The 17,481-nt window shown below is 33.7% G+C and overlaps 1 protein-coding gene and 1 long non-coding RNA gene across 5 annotated transcripts in view; both read left to right on the plus strand.

Moving 5' to 3' along the window:
- The first annotated feature begins 6,586 nt into the window (after nt 1-6,586).
- Nucleotides 6,587-10,389, plus strand: LOC136270191 (uncharacterized). Its single transcript, XR_010707932.1, has 3 exons — nt 6,587-7,152; nt 7,829-7,867; nt 8,645-10,389. It is a non-coding gene; the product is annotated as an uncharacterized lncRNA (long non-coding RNA).
- Nucleotides 10,390-14,587: 4,198 nt separating this feature from the next.
- LOC117684968 (low-density lipoprotein receptor-related protein 4) overlaps nt 14,588-17,481 on the plus strand; it is a 52,070-nt gene continuing 49,176 nt past the window's right edge. For all 4 annotated transcript variants that reach the window (XM_066066523.1, XM_066066525.1, XM_066066526.1 and 1 more), the window contains exons 1-3: nt 14,588-14,706; nt 15,774-16,218; nt 16,321-16,573. In XM_066066523.1, coding sequence (XP_065922595.1) covers nt 14,625-14,706; nt 15,774-16,218; nt 16,321-16,573 — 780 coding nt within the window. In that variant the 5' untranslated portion in view covers nt 14,588-14,624. The remainder of the gene's footprint in view (nt 14,707-15,773; nt 16,219-16,320; nt 16,574-17,481) is intronic.

A 17,481-nucleotide genomic window follows, 5' to 3' on the forward strand; every position in this document is an offset into this window, starting at 1 on the left:
TTCACTTTCTAAAGGTGATCTCCCTTCGACAGCATACTGTATCAACATTTTTTAATATTTAAATAAGCTTATCATCGTTACCTATCCTATCGCATTTGTAAAGTTTCTGTCATTTTAGTTGCAAAAGTTATTTTTTTTCATTTGTCAGACTTGCACTATTGAGTTGACCCCATATTGACCCTGTATAAACAACTTCTTATTAAATTTGTGTATAACATGTAAGTAAGTGTAGACACTTATCATTTTTATACGAGTTATAATAGGAAGGAAGGAGTATTTCTTTCTTAATGTATTTTAATGCATCAAATACAATGTAGGTCATGACCTTATGGGAATGTTCTGACCCCACGGAAAAATGAATTAAGCAATTTCCAAAATGTTAATGTGCATCAGGAGAGAAAAAGCAATCAACCAATGGTTTAAAATTTGCCACTGTACACATGTAAAAATGTATTAAGAAGACTGAATCTTTAGAACCAGGATAGATGGGGGTGGGGGGGGGGGGGTGGGGGGTTGAATGTGGAGTATAAACATTTATAATTTGAACCATTAATTAATTTATATATAACAGTTTATATTTGAGTTTGTTTGGGGGTGGGGGTTCCAAGTAATATATTTGACAATTTTTTAATGCAATTTAAAATAAGACTAAGCCATACTAAAGTCATGAACATGAATAGTATAGAACAAAACACAAACTAATACATGTATATATATATGGATAGGAAGTATTGCAAAACATAGATGATTGATCTATATCTGGTTTCTTAAATTGAATCATATATCATGTACATATTATATTATTGTTTCTTTGTTTAAGGCATTTCAGATGGTATGTAGGTCATGATCCCAAGTGCTCTTCCTGAAATTATCAAATATCATAAAAACCATTGAGATCCCCACCTTAATCCAAAGATATTATTCCTCCTTAGGTCATGGCGCATCAGATCATTATGGCATGTAAGTCATGACCCTAAGGGGTCATCCTGACCCCCTTAGAATCAGAAATTGTCAATTATCTTTAAATTATTATTATTTATTATATCTCTATTTAATCTTTATTATTAAGTCTCCCGAATGAAATTTGGAGACTTATTGTTTTTGTACAGTTCTTAATACATGTATTATTATTCTTCATCTTCTTCTTTTTCTTCTTTCCCGCTCTGAACTTGTTTCTCAGAGATGGCTGAACAGAATAGTACAAAACTCTAGGATATGATAGGCCTGTATATCTAGTTGTGCACTCTGGTTTGATTTTTTTCATTTTGGGTTAGACAACCACTTTTCGGGGGGGGGGGGGGGGGGGGGTGTCAAAGGGTGTGGGGTCTAACATTGAACCTTGTAGGAAGAATTGTAGACTTTACTGTAAATGGTAGCTTGAAAACGGACAAAGATAATAATATAGGGTTTTCATAATCATATATTGACTGTTACAGGCAATATATAGGGTTTATAAGATCTGACCCCTTGGGTCATCCACACACCCCCCCCCCCCCCCAGGAATTTGAAATTACCATATATCTCAGAAACTGTTATAATAATGACCCCTAAACCATATATATTCATGTCTCTGATGTCAAGGAGCATCAAATTTTATGTACATCATGGGCCCTGTGGGTGGTCCTGACCCCCCTCGAACAGCAAGTCCCTTAATATCTTCAAAACAGTTGAGATCCCCACCCTTAAACCATATATATTCTTGTTCCTTGTGTCAAGGAGCATCAAACGGTATGTAGGTCATGGGCCCCGGGGGTTGGTCATGACCCACCCTCGAACAGGAAGTGCACGAATATCTCAAAAACGGTTGAGATCCCCAGCCCTTAACCATATATATTCTTGATCCTTAAAGGGCATCAAAAGGTATGTAGGTGATGGGCCTGAGGGTTAAATTTATTTTTCAAAATGCACATCTACATTGATCTATGGAACAGTTCCTATCATATCCCAAGATATGATGTGTCTATCCATTAAATCATAAAAGGAGTTCTAGGATCTATGTTTTTTTGAAGTGATAAACGTCAATTTTCTGCTACTTTTTGATTCCCTGGATGAAATTTAAATTTTTTAAACCTTACTGCACATCTATAGAACAATCCCTATCATATCCCAAGATATGATGTGTCTATCCATTAAATCATAAGAGGAGCTCTTGGATGTATGGGTTTTTTTTAAAGTGATAAACGTCAATTTTCTGCTACTTTTTGACTCCCTGGATGAAATTTAAATTTTTAAAACCTTACTGCACATCTATAGAACAGTCCCTATCATGTCCCAAGATATGATGTGTCTATCCATTAAATCATAAGAGGAGCTCTTGGATCTATGTTTTTTTTTTAAGTGATAAATGTCAATTTTCTGCTACTATTTGACTCCCTGGATAAAATTTGAATTTTTAAAACCTTATTGCACATCTATAGGACAGCCCCAATTATATCCCAAGAGATGACGTAGCTACTCCAAAAGTTGTAAGAGAAGTTCTGGGAACCATCCTTTTTTGCGAAAAAAAGTCATTTTTTGTTGCCCACTGATCCCCTTAATAAAACAAATCTGGAACCTGATTACACCTCAATATGACACCCCCAATCATATTCTAGAAGATCATTTGGCTACTGCCAAAAAAATGACGTTTTTGAAACCAGTTTTTTTGTAAAAAAAAAACAAAAAAAACGTCATTTTTCAGCCATTAAATGACCCCCAGGACAAAATGGAAAATTCCGAAACCTTATTGCGCATCTATAGGATACCCTAAAACATATTCCAAAAGATGATTTGTCTACTGTTGAAAATGTAGGAGTTCCAGCAAGAAGGTTTTTTGTGAAAAAACGTCATTTTTTACCAATTATTTGACCCCCAGGACTATCAGAGAATTTTTGAAACCTTTTTACGAAACAAAATGATACCCCAAATCAAACTCCAAGAGTTCAGTTTGCTGGTTTATAAGATGTAAGACCAGTTTGAGAAAGTAAAACGTGACAGACGGACGGACGGAACAGAGTAACAACAATATACCCGAACTTTCTTTAGAAAGTGCGGGTATAATTATCAAATGTAAACCTTTGTGAATTGATGCGACCTGATCAAGACCTTTCATTTTTAGTCATATTTTTAAATTGCATGCATAATAAGTTTTTTATTTGCAATGTCGCTTTTATTGCTGTTAATTAAACACATGTATAAAGAAACAAGGATTGAAAGAAAACCATCACCATCGGAACAGAAAAATGACATTTTAGAGGAGCCTTAATCGAAACAACGTGTTCCCATGACGATATTTTGGGTGTTAATTAATTAGAGGGAAGCAGGTGGCTGTAGCTGTCAGAAAAGTCAAGGATTGATTTAATGTGCAGACTTTTCAATTTATATCAACATTTAAGACAATAAAAATGAATAAAATATATTTGCTTGAGAATTGTATTTATGCAAATTTTATCTCCGTTCCTCGTAGGTTTTTAAGAAAAAATGTGGCGTTGAACGTAAAATTAAATTTTGATGTAAACATATCTGTCGTATTGCGGTGTAATTATTATAGGCAAAATGACACTTTAAGGATTGTTCACGGAAAATCAAAGGCGTACTTTAATTTTTTATTTAATGTCAATTCTTTTGACCTACTCCTACAAAGGCTAAGTATTTATGTATCATTAAGTCATTAATACAAAATGACGACTCTCACACCTCAGGTCGGTACTTTGTTTATTGTGATCGATTTCATCAATGGAATTTAATGTAAATGTACGTATTTTACAAGGTGCAAAAGCATGCGCAATGAAAACCAATATCGGCAATTGTGAAAACAAATTCAGAGAGACTTAACTAGAAAGAAAACTACATGTAACAAAACGACCAACATTATCAAAAGTCCTACGATGATGTTCTGTCAGTGCATGACGGCCAGCATACTGATTAACACACGAACAACGTGGCGTCAGCTCTGAGAAACCAGATAAAAATATATTGATATGTCACAATGTCCAAGAAGATATTTTGACAGAGTGTTGAAATTCTATAACCGTCTCACCCTAACCATTTACAATTGAAATAGGATATATATAATTTTTTATAGAGAGAAAAAAATTATCCAACAATAAACTATTCGAGATGAGATAAAGAAATAAAACAAACTTGAAAATATGTTATTTTAGGCGAAATAACAAAATAAACTTGAAATGTAATTGTTATGGTTTGAGTTACGAAAGTTAAAAAAGACGCTTGGCGTAAAAAGAGGAATAACTCTGAAATAAATTTGATCACACACCTCTTTATATTTTAAGTAAGTTGATCTATTCAAACGGTATCTTGCTATGCTACAATATTATTTTTAAGTAAAAAGTATAGAAAATTTATTTTCTTTTTAAAATTCAATGAGTCGCCCTTGGCTACAGGAACTTGAACAGCGCAAATGAAACTATGGTAGATTTTCTCAAGTTTTACTGCCTAGAGCCAAATGACAGGGGCGTACAAGGCATTACATATCCCTCACTTGGAGCGATGAAAAAGAACTTATTCGAATGTTGATAAAATATATATTATTGGCTTGTATACATTGTTTATGCTATAAATGTCACGATACATGTCAAAAACGTGTTTTCATTATATAAACCCAAGAGGTATAGATTTCCATATTAAGGCACACGACGTTTTGTACCTAAATTTTGACCATTTACTGTGATAAATTGCAAATAGTTTCTTTCTTTCTTTCTTCTTTTTCTTTGTTAAATAATTTTTTTTTTGGTACGAATTTATCTAGCCTCCATCTTAAAAGTACTTTCATTAAAAGGATAAGTTTTCATTCTTGTTTATCATTGATTATTAAAGTAGTCTAGACCCATAATGGGTAAAAAAATTCGTGGATTTTTCACAAAAACTTAAAAAGTTATTTACAGTTGTCAAAAAATAAAAGTTGTTCACGCCCACATTGATCTGTGTCAGCGTAGCTCAGTGTGATAGGTGGAGGACTGTAGACAATATCTCTCGGAAGAGAGGGTGTTCGAATCTTAGTGAACTTTTTCTTTTTAGATTTGGCGTATTTGCTTCCAGGTAGTTAAACATTATTTTCGAAATTGTTATACCATAGATCTAGATTAAAAAAAAAAAAATTAAAAACTCTTCAGATAACGACGGAAATACATGATAATCTTGCCCATTGTAAATAACGTTTAATAAAGAATAGCGCTAACACAGTCAAAGATTGTTTGATATCACAATGTAATGTTAAGAAAACAATCAGAGAAATGAAAATATTAAGAAAAGTAATAAATATAAATGTATGTTTGTCAATGATCAGGTAATGTAGATTTATGTACTGATATTCACCTTCAAGATTCCTTTATATGAGAGGCACAAAAGTCGTTTAAATGTCCTGGATGGGGGGATTCGACTGGCATTGTACGCTCTTCTTCTTTAATCAGAACTGTTTATATACACGTACTTATGTACAATTAATGGTTGTACATGTACTTACATTTTTGATAGCAATACACAACCAGTTGTAATTTTTTTATTGTAAGATCTTAATAAGCTGTTTTATTTGGCATTCAAACCATTTGTATATCATGAGAGAGAGAGTTTTGTTAGATATTCACACCAGAGCACATGCGTTTGCGTTTTTAAAAAAAAAACATAACAAATACGCTTCAGAATATAATCCAAAAAATTGTGTTCCAAGAAGATTTTAGGGAAGAAATGTTGACTATATTAAACATCTGTTTTATCTATCTTAGTATCTGTCTGAGTAGAGCTTGTTTCCAAACAAATGTAAATCACTTGACGTGGGAAATGGACACTTTTCGTCTTTCTGAAAAACTTCCCTGTATTTGTATATAAACAATCTAGTTAGTCTCATTGCTGAGTGAGGTTGAGAATACTTAAATTGCATTGTGACCTTTGGGGGAAGCGCAGCAGTAATGGCATGTACATTGTATTATTTCATTCAGCTCCCATCCAAAACAAATTAAAGTAACTTTAACTCCTAACTAATCCTTTTCCCAGCCCGGTATTTAAAGCAAATGATAAAACTTTTTTTAAACTGATTTTCCTTTTTGCATCATGCGTGATTTTTTTTTTGAAGAAGGTACGAGGTATTATCATTTTTACTATGGGGTGTGGTGGTTTATTTAGTTTTGGAAATTTGTTAATGTAAATTAACTAAATTTGAATAATCCACTGTCCCCTTCTAAATTTATGCATGAGAATATCTAAAAGAATATTTTTTGTTTTATATACAATAACTTCAGTTTTATTTTTCAACAAACGTCTATCTGTACGATGAAAACGCTGATGATATTGCCTTTCTGAGAATGCTGTGGATAACGCCAAGTTGTTTTCTGATTCTAATGTTCTGACTCGGTGCTTCACTAGCCAGCAGTTTAACCCTAAAGTGATTGGTACTGATGCAAGTGATGCACCACAGTATAATGAATTGACGTTTAAAATCTACGTTCGAGTGGACAGGTTCACTTTTGTGACTGTGTTTAGAGTATTGCTTTGTAATTAAAACGTTGTTTTCTTCCACCTGATGATGAAGATGAATTGGGCCGGGGGGGGGGGGGGGGGTTAATATCAATTTAAATTAACAATTTATTTTTGTTTCAAAAATTATTTCCCGTGAAATGTAACAAAAACATTGAGGATAGACCTACGGTTTCGTCTTATTGACACATTAGATTTTTGTAAATATCACTGTCCGGGTGGGTTCTTATTTCATCTAAATTAACTGTCCGGAATTATTTCTTTCCTTCGTAGTTTCTATTTTCATGTTCATTTCTCAGTTAATATTAGTTAGTATCTATTCGGCTGTATATTACTAGAGTCCGCCTAATGTCGAGTATATTTATTAATTGACTTCGCGGAAAATTAAACTCATGATTTTTTTGTTAATATGAGAAGATTACTGTAATTTATTATCACAACCCTTTTTTACGGTCGATTGTGATCATATCTAACATCAAAACCCATGGTTCTCATCTGTAATTAAACGCCCTTTTTCATATTTTTCACTATTTTCAGACACATCAGGACACAAATAAAATAAAAACATCCCATGAAACTGATGTTCATAATTCTATAAGCCTAGGTAGAATAATTATATGTCCTTCATATACAGATAAAATTAAAACATTCCGTGAAACTGATGTAATTCAAAAATTCTACAAGGTAAGATAATTATGTATCTTACATGTATGTGAAATTCTGTAACATGGTTTACCATTAATTATTTTGTTTAATTTGACAGCAAAATGATATTCAATTTAACGCTCAATCTCTTTTTTATTTAAGGAATGAATTCAATATTTATTAGTTTTATACGATATAAAATGGTTTGGGGCAGTTTACGCTTTATAAACCGCGAAGCGGTTTATAAAAAAGCGTAAACTGTTCCAAATCATTTTATATCGTATAAAACTAATAAATATTGAATTCATTCCTTATAATTTAATTTATTTGCTATCAATTGCTGATAAAAACAGTCATTTCATCTATAAAATGACATCAAATTGTACAAAATTCAAACGTAACGTCAGGCGGATTAATACGTTTTTGACGTTAGTCTTACTATGACGTAGGCAACATTCTTTATACGATATAAAATAAATTTTTCGACCAATCGGAAAGCGTGTTACAACCAGAATTAAATTATTAATCATTCAACATGAAATAGAATTATTAATGAGAGAACGTGTACCCTTTGTATAGAAATATTACTTATTTACATGTTACGTGTGAATGCAATGAGTTTCTTAACATTTAAATAAGGACAGTTTGTGAATATAAAATACATTGACAGTATATTGACATTTTTATTTTTATTTCAATCTTTCGAATGACGAAGTAAGAAATTGACGGCTTGTCACATGGAACATATAACCTGGTATGTATGACAGACAGTAAGGTTTATGAATTCGAGTTATCTCTCTTTCTGAAACGTAAAAATGATATATTTTAATGTTAAAATGTTCTCTAGGGTAAAGATAGTTAAACATGAACATATTTCATATCCAAAAAATTTATTTTACAATTGTTTCCCTCTTTTGAATAATAAGAAACAAACAACTTAATATACAGTATTTTTTCCTACACAATATATAACAGTGTGGTTACATATTTACACGACATATGTACATATAAGCAATACATGTTATTTGCGCACAAAACCACAGAAATGTTCCTATATATACACGTAGTATTTAAACAAACTGTAAAGCCGGGTTTTTGGCGGGACACAAATATGGCGGATTTTGGCCAAACAAGGTAAACCATTAATTTTTGCGGATTTAATTTTGGTTAATCCTTGGCATTCTATTAAAAGAATATATTGTGACTTTATTTTAATAGCTGAGAAGTTAATGAAATTAATCGAAAACTATGTGGCACCATTACAAGGCTTAAAATTTGATGTCCGACTCTGGCTTCAAAAGCTTCAAAATTTCAGATAGAAAAACCTATATAGTACTTGATATATGCATGATATGCCTAATTAAAAATCAATTAATTTCGATTTTTAGTGAAGAACTAAATTGTATGACTCGATAAAAATATTTGATTTTTGTAAAAAAAAAATTGTTTTCGGCGAATAATTATCTACATCATTTTAAACTTATGTATAGTTTTTAGATATAAAGTTCAATAACTCTTTTTGTTTTTGTAGATCATTGGTTTTCCATCGGAGTGCAGAATGTGCTGTGTAATATTTTAATATCCGTGCCTCTAGCATCTGGACTCTTCATACTCAGGGCCAGACTAATGGGGTTATTCTTTGCTAACTTTTATCAAAGTACATATGTGAACACTAAAATCAAAAAGGTGGAATTCAATAGAACAAAGTGCACTGTAACTACTCTTAGACAGCAGTCCAAAACAAAATGATGAATTCCGGATGAGTTTTAACGATTTGTAAAATAAATAAATATATAAATATTTACAGTACAGGTCACGAGTATCCCGACAATCACCGTGGAAAAAAACACGGTGGAAAACGGTCTGTGTCACACCGTATACACAGTGTGACACCGTGTTTGTGTATTGGAAAATTCAAGAAAAAGCACCGTGTCGCACCGTGGCCTCCCGTTAACTCCGTAGCCAGTGTGTTACTCTGTGGATATTTTACCTGAGACGTTAAAAATGGCGTATGTTTAGAATGTGATGCCTCTTGACACAAGGAACAAGAATATATATGGTTTAGGGTTGGGGATCTTAACCATTTTTAAGTTATTTGTGCACTTCCTGTTTGAGAGGGGTCATTCATATGACCTTCATACCATTTGATGCCCCTTAACACAAGGAACAAGAATATATATGGTATTGAGGTTGGGATCTCGACCGTTTTCAAGATATTTGGGCACTTCCTGTTTAAGGGGGTTAAGACCACCCCCAGGGCCCATGACCTAGATGCCCTTTGATGCCCATTTACACTTGAAACAAGCATATATAAGGTTTAGGGGTCAGGATTCTAACAGTTTCTGAGATATATGGTCTTTTCAAATTCCTGGGGGTGGGAATGACCCCATGGGTCAGATCTAATAAACCTTATATATTGCCTGTAACAGTTAATATATGATTCTGAAAACTTTATATTATTATCTTTGTCTGTTTTCAAGTTATAATGATTTTCAATAGACTCTACGATTTTTCCCATAAGGTTCAATGTTAGACCCCACGACCTTTTGACCCCCAAAGTGGTTGGCCAACCCCAAATGAGAAAAATCAACCCAGCGTGCGTATCTAGACATGCAGGCCTATCCTATCGTAGAGCTTTGCACAAATCTGTTCAGCCATCTCTGAGAAACGCGACGGACAAGTTCAGAGCGGGAAAGAAGAAGAAGAAGAACCGTACAAAAACAATAAGTCTCCAAACTTCGTTTGGGAGACTTTATTAGTACATTTGTAATTCATTATACATCCTATCAAAATCTGCCAAGAAATGTTTACCTTGCCGGGTAAAATATAATGAATTGTAGTCTATGTCAAGTTTGGCTATGTACAGTTTTATCAGTTTTCATTAAATTCAGCGATTTTAACTCAAACTACTATCTATAAATTGTTAAACATTGGTATCATTTCACTTTACATATCTTAAAATGTGTTAAACACAAGTATTAACCAAGAAATATCGGCAAAACCATGCATCGCATAACCCTGATATTATAACCGATAATGGTAAGATATTCCAGAATGCTCACAATGACGTCATGCGACAATCGAAAGAATTTAATGAAACATTATACTTGCTGACAAGGTCATTGTATCAACCATAGAATTTGCGTAAAGATGATTCTAATCGAGGTTCTTGATATTTTTGTTCCAACAACTTGTTTTTCAGTAGCCTCGCCTCGTTTAAGAGATTGTTTGTATGTAGAGCATTCTCTTGCATAACGAATAAGCTTAGCGACAGAAACCCCATAAGCAGGTGTATTGCTACATAAGTAAAGCAAATTGACAAAATTAAAATTATTACGTTTATCAAATTGATTTGTTGTTAGGTTACCATACGTCTTTTTTCTAATAAATATCCAAATATGAAACAGATATCTCAGAATCGGTGGTGTCTTATTTCAAGCTCACTGGGATATGTTGAGTAAATGTTGTTCATGAAGATCTAAATGTAAAGTTGAAGGCCACATCAGGTGTTTTAATCTTTTTCTTGTACAAGATTTTGAATAAACTTTGCTTCATATGAATATAAAAATAAGTCATACAATAGAGGAGTACAATTTGTGTCAATTAGAATTCCAACTATTTATTGGAAGACCTGTTCTCCAAAATCTACATTGATGTTATCTATCAGAAATTCAAACACCTTTATAATGTCTACTTAAGACTACTTGTGTTGCATTCAGAATGGTTTTATAAGAATATTTACGAGTTCCATTTTTATTGAAGAAAGAACTGTCAGTGATATCAAAAAGCCTAGATTTTAATTTGTCACGGGGATTGGTTGCATAAAGCGTTGAGAAATCGTAGGTTTTGCTGTCATTAATTTTGAGAAGATTTTATTACCTCAGAGTTTCTAATGATTCTTTAGAGGTTTAAGTATCCACATCTGATTCACACCGCTTCTGGAGTATATTGTTGTACAGTACCAATTTGATTTGAATTGAATTAAAATTGAATTGGGCAGGTAGGTAGGTACCGAAAGCATTCTAATGTTACACAGTATTATGTAATACAAATCAATTCATCAGTAAGCACTTCGAAGGCACAGGACACATGTCAATGGTTTCTTACCGTTGACATATAAGTCTCTTTTCTCTTGTCCTTTGTATGAATTCTGACTAATATCAGAAATAAAATTTGAGCTTTGTCATTGCCAAGAACAGATATTCCGCTTTACATATAGATCTTAGGAAATGGAGCAGATCCACGGCTACGGCTACGGTTAATAAAAAAAAGTTCTTCCCGTCTATCAATATATTAAGACGAGTTGCTGTCCTTTAAAATAGAACTGCATGACACGGTCCATATGCATGTGTTTCTGACTGAAACGTGAAGACTTTAACATTATCACCGACTTTTGCTTCTGCTATTGTACAGAGGAGACACCTCAAATTGCAAAAACTGATTTCATATTCTGATATATTTCTCTTGAAATGTAAACTATTGTACAGTGAAATTCTTATTCAACCATGTATTATACAGAATCAAATTATTATTTAATCATGCTTAAATGCTTAAGAATTTTAATCGGGAAGTACACAAGCCCCGTCTACTAAAATTATTGGTAAAACCCCTTTCACAATTGGCGCACGAGAAGAAGCGACTAAATATTCGTGCGACCCAAAAACATTAGATTAAGCCCCTTTCACAATTGGCGCACGACCACTTTACACCACTTTGCGATCGAATTTTTTTAGCTTCGCACGAGCTCTCGCATACGTTGCAAGAGCCCTCGCTTACTTTGCACGAGCTCTCGCATTCGTTGCATACGTTTTACTGGTCGCATCAAGTCTCCTCTGAATAGTGGACATGCACACTATTCAGACGCGACCCAACGCGATTCAAATTATCGCAGTGCAACGCACGAACATTAGTACGAACGTTTTACAACGTTTTGTTTACTCGCAAGATTTATAAAGATCGTAAGATAAATTGCTGGTGTTTATGCGTCTGTTTTGCGACCGTGAGACTGTTGCTCAACGTATCCCATGTAATCTTGCAACGTTTTACTATCAATGCACGACTAATCAGCCTCAATATGCCGTGCTTTGCTATTAGTATATATACCCTGTATAAGTATCTCTGTTTCAGAACAAAATTAACAATATTCATTTATTGCATGATGGTGAGGGAAATACATGTATGAAGATTTATTCCCTCAAGAAAAATCATATTTCTCGAGGGCTTCGCCCGAGAGAAATTTGTTTTTTTCTGGGGAATAAATCCTCATATTCCCTGAACATTAATGCAATAAACGTTTTATTATACCAAGCAACATATGATTACACAAAATACGTTGATTTCTATTAATGTTTTACTTTTCAACAGTTGCAACATTAACGTCGTGATTGTTTGATTTTCCATGCAACTGTCTCACTTTTCTTTCATAAATCATAGATAGTTAAGTTGGTTCTGAGATATAAAGAGAATCATAATGATTAAATATTTTTGATTTAATCATATTTGTCTACATAATATGCTCATATCTGCTTTTTCATTCCGATGATATCTCCCTGTCACATGACTTTCTAGACCAATCAGATATAATAAAATAATCATGTTGAGGTATAATAATAAATGCTGCTGCATATCTGTACCTTCTTGGGCCTCATCTGTTCTCGCTTCAAACTATGTCAACTGAATATGGGCGGTGTACATGCCCCCGCTGACTCGCACGATCATTCGTACCATGGAAGGCATAATCGCACGTCCAATCACATTGGCGCACGTTCAATCGTCCGATCACCTAGTCTCTCGCGCGTTCCTATCGTATTATCTTTCAACGGTTGCTTTCATTGTACAACAGTCGCATATAGACGCAAGATTTATCGCAATATTCGATGCGTTTACATCGCACAACGCTCGTTTAGATCGTGCGAAATTCGTACGAATACTTTTTTCATATGCGATTATTTCGGCAACAATTGGCGATTCATATCTATTTTTTTCGGTCGCACGTATATTTGGTCGCTTCTGCTAGTGCGCCAATTGTGAAAGGGGCTTAAGAATCGTAAACTGTTGCCAAAATAATCACATGAGAAAAAGTACTCATACGAAACTCGCACGATTCAGAGCGACCGTTGTGCGATGTAAATGCATTGAATCTTGCGATATATCTTGCGTCTATATGCGACTGTTGTACATTGAAAATCGAGTGTTGTAAGATAATTCAAGAGAATCGATCGCACAAAAGACCCAATGATCGGACGATTGAAAGTGCGCCAATGCGATGGGAGCTCGTCCGATCATGCGTTTCATTGTACGTAGTAAGAGGGGGTATACATGTATTATAATATACCGCCCGTTTCCGACGTTCTTCTGTCTCATGGCCGCACAACACACGCATAAACAGGTTCGATTTATCTAACGATCTTTAAAAATCTTTAAAAATGCATCACTCTTGCGAGTACAAAAACGCTGTAAAACGTTCGTACTATCGTACCTGCGTTGCATTGCAATAATTTAGATCGCATTCGGTCGCATCCGAATAGCATGCATGTCCACTATTTTGAGGAGACTTGACGCGACCACAAAGACGCATGCAACGAATTCGAGAGCTCGTGCAATGTATACGATAGCTCGGGCAAAGCTAAAAAATTTCGATCGCAAAGTGTTTTAGAGTGCTCGTGTGCCAATTGTGAAAGGGTCTTAAGCTACGAAAACAACAAAACATCGCGATTTATGCTACATACGCATTAACATCAACGTACTATATGATGTCAGTAGATATCACCTACCGATCATTAAGAGAAAAAAAGGATACTTTGTTTCTCCTGTTTACAGACAATTTTACAGTTAAAGCGCCCCTTTGAACATATGTATAAAATCCCTATCCCGATTCAGATAAACGTGTGCTAGCCTTGTTCCCTTAGCTACCCATCATATCGCACAGGAACACGACTAGCCCATGCGCAAGCTGAAGTTTTCCCATAGCACTCGGTCTAACCTCAATTATATATTTTCTGCGTGGACCTCAGGGCTAAAGCAAATATACAACGTATCAGCACGAATCAGCTTTGGATTAGTGGGCGGTTCTCGCGTGGGTTTAGCAAGCGCCTTAACATAGAGCGACATTAAAAAAAATAGTTAAATAAACATTCATAACATGAAATCAATTTTGACACACCCCATGCCTTTTCAAAAATAGTTTTGTTTTTGTTCTGTTTTTGTTTTTGTTTTTGTTTTTTGTTTTTTGTTTGGTTTTTTGGGGTTTTTTTTTTTTCTTTTTTTTTGGCAGCCGCGTATGGAAGTCACTCTAATAAAAACATTGTGGCGATACTTTAATAATCTCCTTTGACAAATTTTGTTCATCTAACTCAATCAACCTGTACATGCACAGCTTAGGTCTATTATATTAGAATGCTTCTCAAATATGCATTCTGAAGTTTAACCATGCATTGAAGCATATTAAACTTCCTAGTAATTTTGTATATATATAGCCAAAGGGACTTTTGGTCTGGAAATTTTGATTCTTGATGTTTGAAGTAAAAGAATCGCAACATTTAATAATGATAATGATCTTTCACATCATTATCTTAGTGGGCATTTTATGCGTCGGTAAGTTTTGAATTAGGCTGTAATGCTGTTTGTAATGATTGCTTCTTTTTTGGTCTTCAAATTAATAAAGTTTATTACTGTATAATGTATATCAGCTATATGGTACATGTACATAAGGAATTATGTCGGAGCTTTGATAGAATGTGAGCATAAATACTTAAGTTTTAATCTATAAAATATATAATTAATGCCCCTAATGCTTTTATCTTATTGCTTTTTCATATTAAATTTGTTATTTTGTGCATTTCTATCATATATATCTTTTATAAAACTCAGAGCATTTGAAGTCGTACTGTTCGCGGATAATCGAAAACACCAGACCTAAATACCCCGTTGATAATACAGTGAATATTTTTTTTTAAGTGATCAGTTGTTAAATATTTTGTCTAAGAGTGTTGACAATTATCTTAAATACAATAGTTAGGTCAAAGTAGGAATGTTTTGAGGGAGAGGGTTGCTCATTAAAATTCACATTTAAGATAATTGATATATGATCAAGCTTCTCCCCCCCCCCCCCCTTAAAAATTGGTAAGAACAGATATACGCATATTTAGTAAAACCTGAATGGATTTGTTACCGCAAGGAATTTAAATCACCATTAAATAGTTATTCTTCTTTGCGGACCATTACTGTTTATCAACAATCACGACAATATACTTTAAGAAAATTAGTATCCATGTGGTAAAATTTTGGATACGTGTCTCTTAAACTTTGCAATCTCAAGATAAGTTGACCATTCACCAAAAAAATTGCTATCACCTGCTTTTTTGAAAATCTTACAAAATTGTTAAAATGATGAAGAGGATAAATAAACAATAAAAAAAGAAAGTAATTGTTAATTGTTTTGAAAGTGGTGTATATTTTAAGATATCATTGGGTTTTTTCGAACCTGGCTTTCTGGAGGTCTCCTTTAAAGTGTATATTAATTTTTCATCGACACAACAGGTTGAACGCTATAGCATCATATTTTTTCATCTTTGTTTAATGTGTAAACTCGAGATTGTCGTTGACATTCTGTTAATGCAAACAATTGTTTTCATTCAATTCCTCATTTCATTTTATTGCAGGAATTCGAGGGGACACAGGGCTGATTATAGGAGAACGGAACCCTGCCTCATTTACAGCTATGACAAATATTCTAAAAGAGTCCTCAATTTCCTTTAGTAATGTCACCTATAAGATCCCCCCTTCAGACTCGCTCATCTTCAGCATGGCATCTGATCCAAAAGAAGGGGTCATTTTTACGGCGATAGGGAATTCTATATATATGTTTCCTAATTTTTCTGTCTGGCAAAATTCATCTGTTAAATTTACAAATCAATTTAAAGGTAAATCTATTGCATTTGGACAAATAGCCTTTGATTTTGTTTCTAAAAATTTGTACTGGTGCGATTCCTTGCTTAATTGGATAGCCGTTAAACCAGCGTACAACTTTAATAACACGATTTATAAAATAGTACTGTATAAAGGTTTAAATCGACCAGAAGGATTGGCTTTGGACCCGGCGGACAGGTACAATGTGTTTGATAGTAACTTTATATGAATCAATCATTTTTTACCGTTATTTGAAATGTTAATGATTCTTTCTATCAATGTTATAAATTCTTTTAACAGATTGCTGTTCTTTTCCAATAATTATCCCATTTCACGAATTGAAAAAGCCTCTTTAGACGGTCAGAACAGAGAGGTTATTATACACAAGGGTCTGTCACGGGTACTCTCCCTTGCCGTGGACACAGCGAATGATAAACTGTACTGGGCTGATTATGGCAGATACACCCTGGAAGGGAGTGATTACGACGGATCAAACAGGAGAGTGATCTTACATAGGAACTTTGTGTCAGTCACAGGCATAGCTTACCACCAGGTAACAAATAACATTTTATATTCACTCAGGGACGACGTATTCTAAAAAAAAAAATCAATTGATGATAATGAGAAACCACCTATTGTATGTATTAGACCTTTGATTGTAACTTTCAAAAAATAGGTCAATGGCCTACTTTTTAAGTAAATGTCCATTGAATATGTTTTGAAAAATCCCATACGATTTTACACTATGATTGAATGTTTCTTAAATGTGAAAATATTACAAATAATTAAACTCTTTTAAAAAATGACCTGCAGTTTATGAATGGCGGTGGCACTAAAAAGATACAAAGCAGCAAGTTTTAGTGACAATTTCAAAAATATTCCATGCAGTCCGAATTTCTTATGTTGACCTTATTCTACTGACATTTTTATGAGGTCAATGATCAGAATTTTGAGATGCGGTGGCTTTTATCATTTTTAAGCATTTTCAGTATTTTTTGCATTGCATACCATTCGATTATCTTCATAATAAAGTAAGATGAAACCAACAGAAAAATTGAAAAAAAAAAAGATGGAGTAAATTATGAAATCTTAACTTTTAATATTATAGTACTGCCAAAAATGTTTACGCGGAAAACAACCTCTAAAAAATGACAAATTCGAATATCCTCTATTTCGCTATAAGTCCATTTTTATTTGAGCCTAAATCCATAATATAGTTAAAGATATTAAATGGTATATCAATAATAATTCATTCTTAAATACTTTTTTGTGTTTAAAACACAAATTTTACTCATGACAATGAACTTTATAACAATCCGAGTTTGAGAACCTAAACCCTGAATAAACAACATCCTTAAGCTGGTACTATCAGATATGAGTGTTCTTAAAGTTTGAGACTTGTCGTTTTTGAGATATCATATTCCTAGCACACACAGATGTGGATTAGTGCATCTTAAAAGT

This window comes from Magallana gigas, chromosome 7, assembly GCF_963853765.1.
Source record: "Magallana gigas chromosome 7, xbMagGiga1.1, whole genome shotgun sequence".
Taxonomy (NCBI): Eukaryota; Metazoa; Mollusca; class Bivalvia; order Ostreida; family Ostreidae; genus Magallana; species Magallana gigas.